The sequence below is a fragment of the Abramis brama genome (assembly GCF_963993115.1).
Source record: "Abramis brama genome assembly, chromosome: 5".
Lineage (NCBI taxonomy): Eukaryota > Metazoa > Chordata > Actinopteri > Cypriniformes > Leuciscidae > Abramis > Abramis brama.
Genome location: NC_139967.1, coordinates 44,953,571 through 44,967,386, shown reverse-complemented (window position 1 = coordinate 44,967,386; position 13,816 = coordinate 44,953,571). Strand labels below are relative to the sequence as shown.

Genomic DNA, 13,816 nt, shown 5'->3' with positions numbered 1-13,816 from the left:
GAAAACATATGATTGGAATTATTGTTTTTGGTGCAATAAACTAACATTTTAACTTATGATTTGACACCTTTGAGTCATTTAAATAGATATCAGGAGCTGTTTGAATTGTACTTACCTAAAGCTGAATCACCCCCTGCAGTGTTGTCCAGCTCATCCAATGTAACAAAATCCTCCATGTTCTCTGGAAATTCTGCATCATCCTGGAGAAATAAGACATATAAAAGTGCTTTTAGTCACACTGCATCAAAATGAATGTTCATGTTGTTCTTGTTTAAGCATATTTTGTTTTTTTCACGTTTACTAAAATCTTTCACACCACACATGCATTTGATTTGACACCCATGTTACAGTCACGTCATTCACATCCCCTGTGTGAACAGCACAGCTCTCCATAGCAGAGGTGTAGCTGCAAGTAGAGTTTCATGCCAAACCAATTTAAGCTACACATAAATAGCACAGCAAAAAATACAGTGAAAATGTACTTTTTCAACATATTAATCAACACAATCTTTTATGAATCAACAAAATACTGGAAATATTTGGCAGGAGAGGAATGTCAGAGTTGATGCAGGTACGCAAACAGCACTTTTCTATTCAGTAAATCTGACCGAATCCAGATAAATTGAAGTAAATTTCAGTGTCAGTGTGAAAGTTCTACACCAAAAAACATAGGAGAAGAATTGTTCACACTTGTGAAGACAGTTACACATTACAGTCATTATTTACAGTATTCCTCAGGTGCACAAAATTGAAAATTTTCTTAAAGGTGAACTGTGCACTTTTTGTCCCATTTAGTCTTTATACTGACACATAGTGGCCTGTATGTAGTTTCTTAACTGCTGCCGCTTAACGCCAAAGCTGTTTATTTTTTGTTATGATGCTTTTTTTTATTTTTTTGTATAAGCCAACTGAAAGGTCTAATTTGAGTTGTTAATAGCAACCTGTTAATGTGCAACTTTAACAGCCAGATTTACTAACAGCTCGCTCCAGCGCAAACCCTCTTTTGGCGTTAAAAACTACTGTCTGGATTTACTAAAGACACACAGTGAAAAATTAGCGCAGAAAAGGCGTGAACAATCTTTTTGCTGCTGAACTTATTGCATATGCATTTATAGGAGTTTTCTTTTCAGACACAAAATTTATCGGAGGAGAGTTTTTAAAAGAATCACGCAAGGTGATTTACTAAGGTTTGCACAAGTCAATTTACTGGTATTTTCGCCATTATTTACCGGCCAAAAAAAGCATGTCTTAAACCTGACGCTAATTTGAACTGCTCTCGGTGGATTGCGTTGGTCATTATGGAAATGATCCGGCTGCGTCTGTGTTGGAATTTCGTGTTGCGTGTTGAACATGCTAATTTGCCCTGTTTAGTAAATCTGGCCCTAAGAGAGCAAACATGCATTTTACAGTACCGTTCATGTTTGGGGCAAGGCTTCATTTATTGGATGACAAATACATTAAAACTAATAGTGTGAAATATTAATATTTTTTTCCGATCGGAATACATTTTAAATCAAATTGCAAAGCTGAATTTTCAGCATCTTTACTGAGATCATCATTGTGGAACAGTGCTTATACTTACTTACTGCTATTTTAATAGCATATTTTAACATGCAAATTTCATGTGGTACAGTGTCAAACTAACCGGTTCGTCTTGATTCTGCTGTGAATCTCTCTCTCTGTTCTCCTCGTCAGCAGTAGTAGCCCCCTCCTCTTCCAACCTTTCCTCCTCTCCCTTTTTTTCCTCCTCCTCGGTGTTAACCGCAGTGTCATCTGTCCCCTCATCAAGCAGCCCAGATTCATCCTCAAGCTGAATTCCCTCCTCATTATCGAGCACCTTGTCTTCACTTTCAACTGACTGGTTTTCTTTCTCTGTAGCTTCCTGGTTAGAGCTGTCGCTTTTGTCCTTGTTGCTAGACGTGGACTCGTCTCGTTGTCTGCTGTGTTTGCTTGAGTCTAATTTTCTGGACGGAGGCTCAGTACTGTTTTCTCTGAGAAAAAAAAAAAAAAGGTTTTCAATTAAGGACATTTTTAAAATAATCTCTACTGACAGCTTCTGTGATTATCACAGCTGTGGAGGCATGATTCACTTATTTTCCTTAATTTCCCACAACATACATCACCTGAAATAAATCTACTAGGTCGCCACATTTTGTTTCATGTGAAACTCATTTACAGGTTTAGGTATGAATATGAATCATGCATGAATAATATATATTTTTTTTAATTCTTGTTTACAGTAAGGTACTTACAATGAGTCACTGCAACATAATTAAATGTTAAAATACAGTTTTAAAAGTGTGCCCACAGGACCTAAACATTAAACAGTCAAATATTTGCACAAACTGAATGCATGTTTATGAATGCATATAAAACCTTTTGTTCTGAAGGTTTATGCTTAGGTGCTTACACTATCTTTACAAAATATATTTTTTATTTTAAGATTTGGTGAGTGATAACTAGCATGCTATAAATAAAATTTATAAATGAAAAACAACCATAAAATGTTTTTTTATTTAATTAGGTATTTCATTATTTAACTGACTGAGAATTATATAAAGAATTGTATTCATTTCTTTATTAAAAACACTGGTTAAATTTGAAAAGTATTTTGTTTCTGAAATGATTTAGGACAGTATGTTAATTTTGAAATGTCATAATTTTTAATGCAACTACATTTAGACATTTGATTTAAAGGAAAAGTTTGTCATTATAAATGCGTTATAGATTTAAAGTAACGTGTCTACTAAACAACTATGTATCACGATTTTAGTGTTGGTCAAAATTTTTATTTTAAATAAAAAAATGTGAAGAGTTGCTTTGTAGGAAGTAATGGACTTTAATCAGAGTAAAAGCTATATGTTTGTTTGTTTATAGTTAAACGCCATGCCAGCTACCCCGTCTATGTTCATGACGTGAAATGAAAAGCTATATGTAATTTGATGTGGATGAAAATGAGGCTGTGAAGGACGGATATAGGTGCCGTTATGGGGGTGCAGGTACGGCAAACATTAGGGCCCATCAGGATGCTCACGAGTTTGCAATTAGTTTTTTATTTATTTATTTGTATCTCACACACAAACACATTTAACTAGAGTGTAATAAAAAAAAAATCTGTAAATTATAGAACGTGATAAATGAATGTGAACTCTCTCTCTCCTGTCACTTCAAAATACAGCACGCTTGATGTTAATGACGCAAATAAAAACATAATGGATCGAGAGAGACACTTGTCAAAATTAAAAACATAAAGCCAAAAGGGAACAACGAAGACCATGTCCTTTTTTGCTCTCCTGGTCATGAGATTTGTCTAGATACTGTCTAAATTGCAGCTGTGCAGAGATAAGGTTTTCCGTTTGTGCGTTTAGAACAAGCGTGCCGCACAAGCCCTGAAAAGTGAAGCCAAAACGTCTCGATCGCCCCCCGGTGGCTGGTCCTAGTATAGGTCATAAGCCCCGCCTCCCCATGTTATTCAACAGGACGTGAGACCAACTAAACAATTAAATTACACTTCAAATATCTTTTTTCCAAAGGTGGTTTCTTTCATTTGCTGTCCTTTTTATCACGCTGATGTTAGTTCAAGTGTCTGTTTCAAAAATAAGTTGTTTTTTAGTTAGTTACGTGATGCGGTGGTGTAACGTCATGACTGAAAGCTGTGATTGACAGGTTCTCTGAGCGAAGTAGTCACTGAAGCACCAACGGACATTTTTTCGGGATCTTCGGAGGACTGAGGAAATTGTATTTACTTTATTTTAACAAGCCTCTTGACGTACTGCAATCAATTTTTAAAAAAGTGTGCAGAATCCACTCTCCCTGGGTGCATTCTGCGAGAGTGAGGGCGGAGCGTTGATTTCGCGGCTTTACTTCCTGGTCACTACTGCGCAGGTCTGGTCCCGAGATCGCTACTGCGCAGACTCAAGTTCCAATATGTCAGCGCCATATCGGGACTCTGGCGGCTTCAGTTCTCATCAATGGAAGAGAGCGAAGGGGCGTCGTCCATCTTTTTTTACAGTCTATGGTTTAGAAGCTTGTTGTGGTGATCAGTCACTGATATATTTGATATTTCTTTATTTTTCCTTTCTGGAATGTAATGTCTTCTTGAAATTAGGAAGGAAAATTCAGGCTCGGGATATCAGAAGTCTCTTACCGCAGGCTGGTGATGTGGGACATGGCTACTTTGACACTTTTGCCTTGAATCCTCAGTGGGTTACTGTAGTAATACTTCACCATGATGTCGGCATCACGCCAGTCAACCATCTCTATCAAAGCCTGAACACACATAGACACACAACAACAAAATGAACAACCGTGATGAGTTTGTATAAAGGCTGACAAAATGAGCACATGAAACCAATTAAACGTTTTTAACACTTTTGAAAATGTATTGACTCAATATGAGAGTATAATCTATCTGTGATGGGTCAATATATATGCAAAATATATATCTCACAGAGATCTCAACGCTCATCACAGGTCAGTCTCTTAAGTTTCAATCCATCAGCTGACATCATCACAAGTTCTTCAGGATGGTAACCTTACCTTACAGTCTGTGAACTTTGACTGCCACACCTCCCCAAACATGCCTGCAAGCTCTAGTACTTCATCCTCAATGCCCTCGCCAGGTGGCAAACGCGAAAAACAAACCACAGAAGGTGCATTCGAACGTTTTGTTCGTTTTTGTGAAGGCTCATCAAACTTGGGTGGTGACTGCAAATCAGAAATATGTATAGGAAATCCATGATAAATGGATAGACTTTTAAACATTGTGAAACTAAGCATATAGGATGTGATTTGTGGGCTTCCTACTCACATGAATGCCTTCCACTGTCGGTGACAAGTAGAGGATGACTCGGTTCTCCTTGATGAAGGCTGGTTTCAACTTGAAGTGGCTGACCATATTCTGAGCTTCCTTGTGAGAACTAAACTCCAAAAAACCCTGTTGACCAGCAAACAATATTATTGCAGACCTGTATTCACATGTGCGTATGAGAGTGACTGATTTCTGGAACACAATATGCAGATTCAGAACAATATGACAATATTTAAATTTTGATAAACTAACCTTTAAAGCGTAACTCACCAAAATGCAACCTAGGGTCTTTTTGTTAATCTACCCGAGGCCAACATTCGTTTAAAAGCATAATTAGAATGGAAACGCCACTTTTAAGTATCAAATTGCCTTTTGAATGGAAGTGCTAGGGGCACGACCATGATAGCATCAAAAATTACTATTTTTAAAACACTAAGGCTCGATACAACATCACCAGGGGCTCTACACATGAACTCCAGCATTGAGAACATTTGCTTCTCAATTGAGAGAGTTTTGAACAACTCACTGTAGCTGTGTCTGACAGTCAAAAATAGTCGATCTCCGAATGTGAATGAACTGACTCTGAATTTTAGTATTGTTTCTTATATGAGGATCCTTTTTCAAATACAAGGTCAATATTGATTTTCACTAACGACAAAACAACAAATTATCCATGAATTTATATGGAGCTAAGCTTTAGGAGCTTTCCATCTTTACTCTCCTCCCTGTTACTTTGCATTTGGAGATCGACTATTTTGACTGTCAAAATGCCGGCGGACGGAAACAACAAAGCTACAGTGAGTTGATCAAAATCTTTCTTTTTAGTAAACTCTGTGTACACAAACAATGTTCTCAGTGCTGGAGTTCATGTGTAGAGCCCCTGGTGATACTGAGAGCAAAGTTTCATGTTGTCTCGAGCCTTCTGAATGTTTTAAAAACAGTGATTTTGATGCTATCATAGAAGTGCCCCAAGCACTCCCATTCAAAAGGCAATTTGACCGAAAACGAAAATACGGTCAAACTTAAAAGTGGCGTTTCCATTCTAATTATGCTTTTACACGAAAGTTCGCCTCGGGTAGATTAACAAAAAGACCCTAGGTTGCATTTTGCCGAGAGTTACCCTTTAAAAAGGTCTGAAACCCTACACTAAATTTTAACAGAGTTATGGGTGTTGAAAATTATAGAGGACAATGTTACCATATGTTAGTTTTAAGTGTAGGAGAAAAATACAGTAGTCAACATTTGAAGTGGATCAAAACCTTTCATCAAAGTTATGCATGAATTTTGAACAATACCCGTTCTTGTCTTAGGACAACTTTGATGAACTTTTTTGATCCACTTTAAATGTTGACTACTGTAGTTAATTTTTCGGGTTTTTTTTTCATCTTCCGGGCTTAAAGCTGCAGTCGGTAAGTCTGGCAGATTGGATCGACTTAGCCAAAATTTTGAATGTTTACAACTCTCATGCCCCTCCCCCACTACCAGCGAGCACCCTCCCATCGAGGTCGTGCTCGTCAGTGCGTGTGCACCAGATTTTCTGTGAACACACCCCCCTGCGCTGATTGGACCCGATGATCAAATTGAACAACATTATTGAACAAATAACAGGCTCCAGGTGGAGTTAGAAGCTCGGGTTTTTGTCTAAAACCACCTTATTTATGTTGTTCTGTCGGATTATAGTGTCGATTTTACTGAATATGATCAAAAAAATGTTGCCGACGGCAGCTTTAAATTAGTCTTCGTGTCAACATCACAGATGTGACATTTTCTAGTTCTGTAGGTACTGCAAAATATGCCTCAAAAGTTATTAAAGATGCAACAGCGTGTTCATATAGCATGTACGTATGCATTTATGTAATTTTACGGTCAACTTACAAAACCATGTTTAATGTATATTGTGTTGCGTGTAATAGTAAATTGCAGCGTGCATTTGTGGGAAGCTTTGATGCTTTAACTCAATGAGAGCAAAATAAAACATCTGAATACGAAGCCATATTGCTGTCTGCCCTCTTCCCGCTCCACTCCGCGGCTAACCACGCCCACTATTGTAGCATTTCTCAAAACTGTGGTGAGAACTGACTAATGCTAAAAAAAAATCACTGTAATAAAATTGTGTTAAAAAAATAAAGATTATAGAAAGAGTTAAGACCCGTTCACACAATGAACAATAATATATAAAGAAGATCGATTAGCGTCCACACCAAAATAATGCTGTTTATTCTAAACGCATGCTGCAGTTTTGTCGTCTGTCGCTTTAAATGCTCGAGCTCTTTAAAGCAGGATGGATTCTGATTGGCTGTCAATGTTTTTATTGTTCATCAACGGGAAAAAATCGTTCTGAAAGTGATCCCAACGATATCGTTTCTCTGTGCTGTTATCATTATAGGTGTGGTGTGGATGATTTTTAGAACTTTATCGTTATAGTTATCATCCTTGGTGTGAACAGGCCTTCGTAATATTACAGGACACAGTAAACATGTCTAATGCTTAATCACAATACGATAAAGCAATAGTGAGGCAAACAATGTTGCTTGCAAGTTGTCATGGAGTCTTTGACACCAAGTTATATGAAATTACTAAATGGTTAATCATTGTGTATGAACCTAAATGTCTTTCTGGTGTGTTATTACCTTTGCTGGGAACACTAGGTGCTTCACAATTGTGCCGAATGGTTTGCCAAGCACTAAAAGCTCCTCCACTGTCACAGCGCCCATAGAAAACTTGGCAACGACCACTCTTGTATTGGGCTGAGGATAATATAGCCACAAGACAAATATTGATTTGACAGCACAAATAATGGAAATTAACATAAAACAGTACCACATCAATAAATTTACCTTAGGAGGGTATAGCCGGTCTGATGTGGTGGACATGAACTGATCCCCTTAAAGAGAAAAATCTATTTATTATCACATATTTGCTATTATAAATTGTATACAGTACCTATGTAAGTATTAAAGTGAATAACATGTCTTTCATTAAAATTTAAAGACCCAATGAAATGGCTTGATGAGCCTGTTTTCTTTCATGTGATGATGTATTTCCTATTGAAACAGGAAGTTGGGGAGTGAGATACTGAAGAGCTTGGCTTTTTTTAAATAAGCCAATAGGTTTTAGCTTATGTCACAATCATGAGAGCATTTTAACAGATGTGATGAAATTTTAACTTTAAGTGATGAAACTAGTGCTGTCAATCGATTAAAAAAAATGAACTAGATTAATCACACATTTTTTCTGTGATTAATCACGATTAATCGCGTTTAAAAACACTAACGTTTTTATTTTTTTTTTTAATGTAATAATTTCACAGTTAATCTCCAAATTAATGTAAAAACAGCATTAAGACAGTATATTTTAAATACTTGTTTAATGTCATCTTTTTATGAATGAAAGCCAGTATCACTGATACTAATACAGATACTGATGTCTCGATGAAAATTATTTTTTCCCCTAATTTTAAACATTAATTATAGCCATTCGACATTACAGAGTAATTGAAAGCTGTATTTTTTTTTTTTTACATTTATTAGGCTTCAAAAATATATCAACTTTTAATTTAAGTGAACTTAAAACAATCCTCACATAAACCCATAATAAATGTCATATTTAAACAGTCTAACAGGTAGGAAATATACAGAAATTGAATAAAGTTATCAAACAGTCTTCACTGCGTAAATTATAAATGAAATATAGATTTATCCTTATTAAAGCTACAAAAGTCAATTCAAAAAGCTATTCAGTCAAGAGCAGCGAGTAATTTTCTCTGTTACCTTTGTTCTTTGATTAACATTAAAGTCATCATGAAATCAAAATTGACCCTATTTACTTTGTTAGCGCATATTACTAGTCTTGTGGTGAACAATTAATCCATGCAAGTTAATACACAGAAACAATTTGTGTGTCGTGGTAATCTTTAATCAAAATCTTAAAAGTTACTTCCGGTCTGGAATGGCGTTCCTTCTCTGATGACGTCAGTTTGACGGCTTGGATTGAAAACACTAAACCACTCCCTTTAAACTGTTAGTCTGCTATGAGCAGAGATGGAGAGGAGGAGCGCTAAAGTAAAACCGTCTTCGGTTGCGCGCCTAAACAGCCAAATAAACACAGAAATATATCAAAATGCCAAGTCGAGTATTCACGTAAACACAGTAGATGTAAGTACTGTGTGCATTCTCTCTCTCTCTCTCACTCACGCACACGAAGAGGATTTATGCTCATCAGTTGGTTACTCAACCTCACAGAAAGCCCTGCACAATTAATTCCATGTTGCAACTTATTTATTGTTTGCTGAATATTTGTTTGTTTTTAGTTGTCTATGGACCTAATAATTACTACTGTTGAAATTGTATTGAAAAAAAGCACGTCTTTAATAATAATATTATATTATTTCTTTTGGAAAAATGCATTAACCAAAAATGAAAAAATGGCACTTTGGTCAAAAAAGGTTCCCGACCCCTGATATAATGTAATGCTATCCAAAGGATGACAGAAAAAATGGATGCTGTGTTAATTGCTTTAAATATTTTTTACGTGTTAAACTGGTAAAAATGTATCGCATCTGCTGACGTGTTAACGTTGACAGCACTAGATGTAACAATTACTAATTCACTTATTAATTATTTTAACGTGACAATGATTTACACACACAAAAAAAACCAAACATAATTTTTCTTTGTGGAAGCAACATTATCAAATATAGATACAACACTCCTTACACATGACAGGGTCAGTGCTGTAGGGTCTTTTAGAGGGAAATGAGCGGGAACTTCGTGGAGAGGACTGCGATTCATGCGATTTGTGGCGGAATCCTAATAGATGTTCATTCCATGTCTGAAAGTTAAAAAAACAAAACAGAGCACTTGAAATGATTATGATATCATGGATTATGATCATTTCAAATCAGTTGTAAAACACGTTGTCAAAAATAAATACAAATATCAAATCAAATACAAGCTTATATTATTATGGTTGACTTTGCAAGAGGTGAACAGAATGACCAAAATTGTACATAAGAGTATATTTATCCATCTGGTAATGCCAATTTTGCATATTTCAATTACTAATCAATTACTTTAGTATAATAAGATTGATCTCATTTGATTATTTTCTCTTCTTATTTGAACTTGTTGGATGCAAACTCAAAGCTGGAGCTAAAAAATAAAACTTTCTTGAAATTCTGAATAGATAAGTCACATCTGAAGCCTTAAAATAGCCATAAACAATAAATCTCAGGGGTGGGAATCGGCAGAGGCCCCCAATACAATATTATTGAGATTTTAAACATTTTGCAATATGCTGAGTATTGTGATAACATATTATGATATAGTGAAATGTATACATTTTCAACTGCAAATGTCTGTGAAATGAAAGTCTGTTCATTTCACACCTTCATATCTATCTTCCTCTGTCAATATTTTCCTTCCTCGTATTTTAAAAGAAATTACAGTTGTCATATAAAAATGTTTTCACACTCAATTCAATGTATTAGTTTTTACACTAAATATTGTTTGAAGCAGTTTTACAAAGAGCAACCTTACTAACACCCTAATGAAAAAGTCAAAGGTGACAGTATTCAGTTATGAAATGTAATTATGTGCTGAATCATATTTATAGTGTTGCTTTAATTGAAAATACATACATTTTCCATTAACATCATATAACTTGGTCGCTAGACGGCGTTATAGAGTTATTTTTCGCTACGATACTCGCAATCACGAGCAGAAATTCACTCCCTGAAAATATCGATACAATATCCCCATGCAAAATAGTATGGAGTGTAGTATGAAAATCTGTATGTAAAATCCTTAATAGCTTCATTCTTGTCTTGTCTTGTCTGGGACACGTTCAGCATTTTCGCATTCCTCCACTTCCCAATATATTAATGTCAGAGTATTTTTATTCAATATATAATAAACAACAGTAGAAGCAGTATTATGAAGCTGTGAGAAGCGTCTGAGAAAGTCTTGTGGCGCACTGAGCAGTGACTGTAAAGTCAGGGGATTTCCATCAAACAACAGATGGCTGTGACTGGCCAAAGAAGATATCAAACCATTATTAAGAGGCGTGAAATACACATGTCTTTTGTAGGCATCTTGCCTCTGGGAAAGGGCTGACTGTCCTTGGAAAAGATATCAAACTGGCAGGATTCCACAATTAAACAGAAAGATGAGAGGAGTAAGATCTAATTGTGGGAAACAGGTGGGGTGAATCTAAATTCCTTATGGAGGACACCGTGTAGAGTGATGTTACAATATTTTCTATATGTTTTTATTTATTTTGCTTCATCGTGGCACTCACATACGTTAACGAGCACATCACTTTTGCGACTTACCTTTATGGAATTCAGCTTACAATTGCAAAGAGAGCAGTTGTGTGGGAAAACCGTCGGGGTGTCGCCGAACTCTGTCTCGGCAGCCACGTGATCCCCACTTTGACTTTCTCGGGATGACTTCCTGTATCTTCCTGTGTCCTCCTTTCTTCCTCCCGCGTACCTCTCGCCCTTCCTATTACCCTCCCCTTTGCCGTGATGCTCATGCTCATGGCTCCCGTGGCTCCCAGAGCGCCTCGCTGAGATGGAAGACAAGGGGCTTTTGCGTCGGTCACTGCTGCATCTCTCGGGTGTATTCAGCTTGTCCTGTGACTTGCCTCTGTGGTCAGTGTCTGTGGTAGATGATGTTTTATGGGCTCTTTTCGCTTTGAGCTGCATAATCAGATAAGGGAGGGTCTCAACGCTGATTTCACTCTCTGGAATCTGAGCAAGCGCATCCACATCTTCTGATGACAGGCCGAGTGCCGCGTACAGGCTCGACGCGCCTACAGTCTCGGCTCCACTTGTGTTTTCACTGGCACCACCATCTAACACATCCATCGTAAAGCCTTTGCAGACAGCAGAGGGAGTCAAGCAGTCATCTGAGATTCACAGTCAGAAATGAAAAGGGAAATTAATGAAGATTGATTATGGATGTAGTGATAAACAACTGTTTTCAAAAACTGAGCAAATGAAATGAATCCAGAGATTTTTTTATCTGCTTTTTTGACACAATAATAGCTAAAAAATCATTATACTTCAACAATACATGACATGGCTGATATTATTATTATATAACATTGAGATTATTCTTAACATCATGGCGAAATAACTTGCAGCAGATTGTGGACAATAATGGACAATTAAGAAACTCGAAGGCAAGTGTTGGTGATCAACTCAGTATTGGACAATATTACTTTTCTATTGGTACAATTAGGCTGATATGTTTTACAGCCTAAATGTGGTATTATAACCATACTGACCTTGACATGCAATCAAGAGGGGCCCCATGTGAAAAAGAAGTGCACTTAATTTTATTCAATGTGCACTTGAAGTGTACTCAAAATCTTGAGCGTATAACTTAAAAAAAAAAAATTACTTGCAGATACGCTAGTTTTATTTTAAAGCACATTTTAAATAATTGTTTTAATAATCTATTGTCGTGCTTTAAAGAAGTACACTTATTTTGATCTGTTGACTAAAGCACATGTAAAGTACTTTAAAATACATTTGAATGTACTAAATTACAACTTAATCATTACACGTGTAATTACAAATATATTTAAATACATGGCATTCAAGTTTAAATAAAATAACTTTGAAGTATACTTCAGTTTACCATAAATGCTTGTCAGTACACTTATAGTAACCATATTGCAAAGACAATAGACGTAATTATTATGAATGATTACATTTAAAGATGTACTTGAGTGGGTCAAAAAAAAAAGCTAACTGCATTTAATATAAATTTAAACTATGATACAATTACTTTTAATTGCAATTAACATGCAGTTAAGTGTCTGAAAATGTGACAATTAGTTTGAACTTAAATACATATATTTTTAAATATGTATAAATGTATGAGGTGACTCTTCCGCCAGAACTCGACTCATGTACGGCCGTTTCCGGAAGCCAGTGATTATAGTTTAAATAGTTATAATTATGAATATTTTTCTTACATAAATCACACAGCTTTGCTTCAGAAGGCCTTTGTTAACCCACTGGAGTCGTATGGATTACTTTTATGAAGAATGGATGCACTTTTTGGGGGCTTCAAAAAAAAAGGTACCATTGACTCCCATTATAAAGCCTGGAAGAGCCAGGATATTTTGTTTTAATATAACTCTGATTGTGTTTGGCTGAAAGAAGAAAGTCATAGGCTATACATCTATGATGGCCTGAGGGTGAGTAAATTATGAGATCATTTTATTTTTTGAGTGAACTTACCCTTTAAATTATAGCACTGTACACATATGCTAACATACAATATTTTAATACAAAATGTACACATTCACACAAATATTTGAAACCAAATTACCTTCTATTATAAACGATTCACTTGATGGTGGTTAAGAAACTGACACAAGATCGAGACAATGCTTATGTTAACTACTAGACAACGGTTTTAAATCAATGTAGATAATATCACGGTTTAATTTAACAGTTCTAGCTGACTCGACATATCTTATGTCTTATGTTTCAATGTAGTTTTTTTACATGACAAAAAAATCAAAACATGACCGTACCCACCCTCCTCCTGACAACAGTTAGCCCCATAGCTAACCCAAAGCTAAACATGAAGTTTGCCAAAAGCTTCTTCACAGAAACTAAAAGAGCATCTTCACAACATGATAACATGTGTCAGGTATTCTCTTTTAGATGTAAACACGAGCATTAAAGGTGTCGCACGCTGATAAATAACTAACGTTACCGGTGGTAACTTCGCGAAATGGCTTGGTTAACTTTGGCACTGTTGGTTTTTTCAACACCTATAACTAATAAACCGACCATAACAGGACATTCTGGAATTGCTCTAACGCGAGAAAAGAAAACATATAGTTTTAATAATTACCAAAATGTCCGTCAAGGAGCGCTCCTTGTTCAATTTGTAAATACTGATAGGATCCCTGGATTTCTTCTTCTGAAATGTTGGTCGCAATTCACGCAAATGGTACAAATAGCGCCACCTATCGCTCTGA

At 36.1% G+C, this 13,816-nt stretch overlaps 1 protein-coding gene across 1 annotated transcript in view; it reads right to left on the bottom strand.

Annotated features, from left to right (window-relative positions):
- Positions 1–13,776, bottom strand: part of LOC311083970 (uncharacterized protein) — a 22,643-nt gene extending 8,867 nt beyond the window's left edge. The window contains exons 1-10 of the mRNA XM_084115739.1: positions 13,690–13,776; positions 11,142–11,719; positions 9,526–9,640; positions 7,648–7,694; positions 7,441–7,557; positions 4,811–4,936; positions 4,540–4,707; positions 4,148–4,269; positions 1,646–1,991; positions 116–200 (exon numbers count right to left, since the gene is read on the bottom strand). Of these exons, the coding sequence (XP_083971865.1) occupies positions 116–200; positions 1,646–1,991; positions 4,148–4,269; positions 4,540–4,707; positions 4,811–4,936; positions 7,441–7,557; positions 7,648–7,694; positions 9,526–9,640; positions 11,142–11,678 (1,663 nt within the window). The 5' untranslated portion in view covers positions 11,679–11,719; positions 13,690–13,776. The remainder of the gene's footprint in view (positions 1–115; positions 201–1,645; positions 1,992–4,147; positions 4,270–4,539; positions 4,708–4,810; positions 4,937–7,440; positions 7,558–7,647; positions 7,695–9,525; positions 9,641–11,141; positions 11,720–13,689) is intronic.
- Between the last annotated feature and the right edge of the window lie 40 nt (positions 13,777–13,816).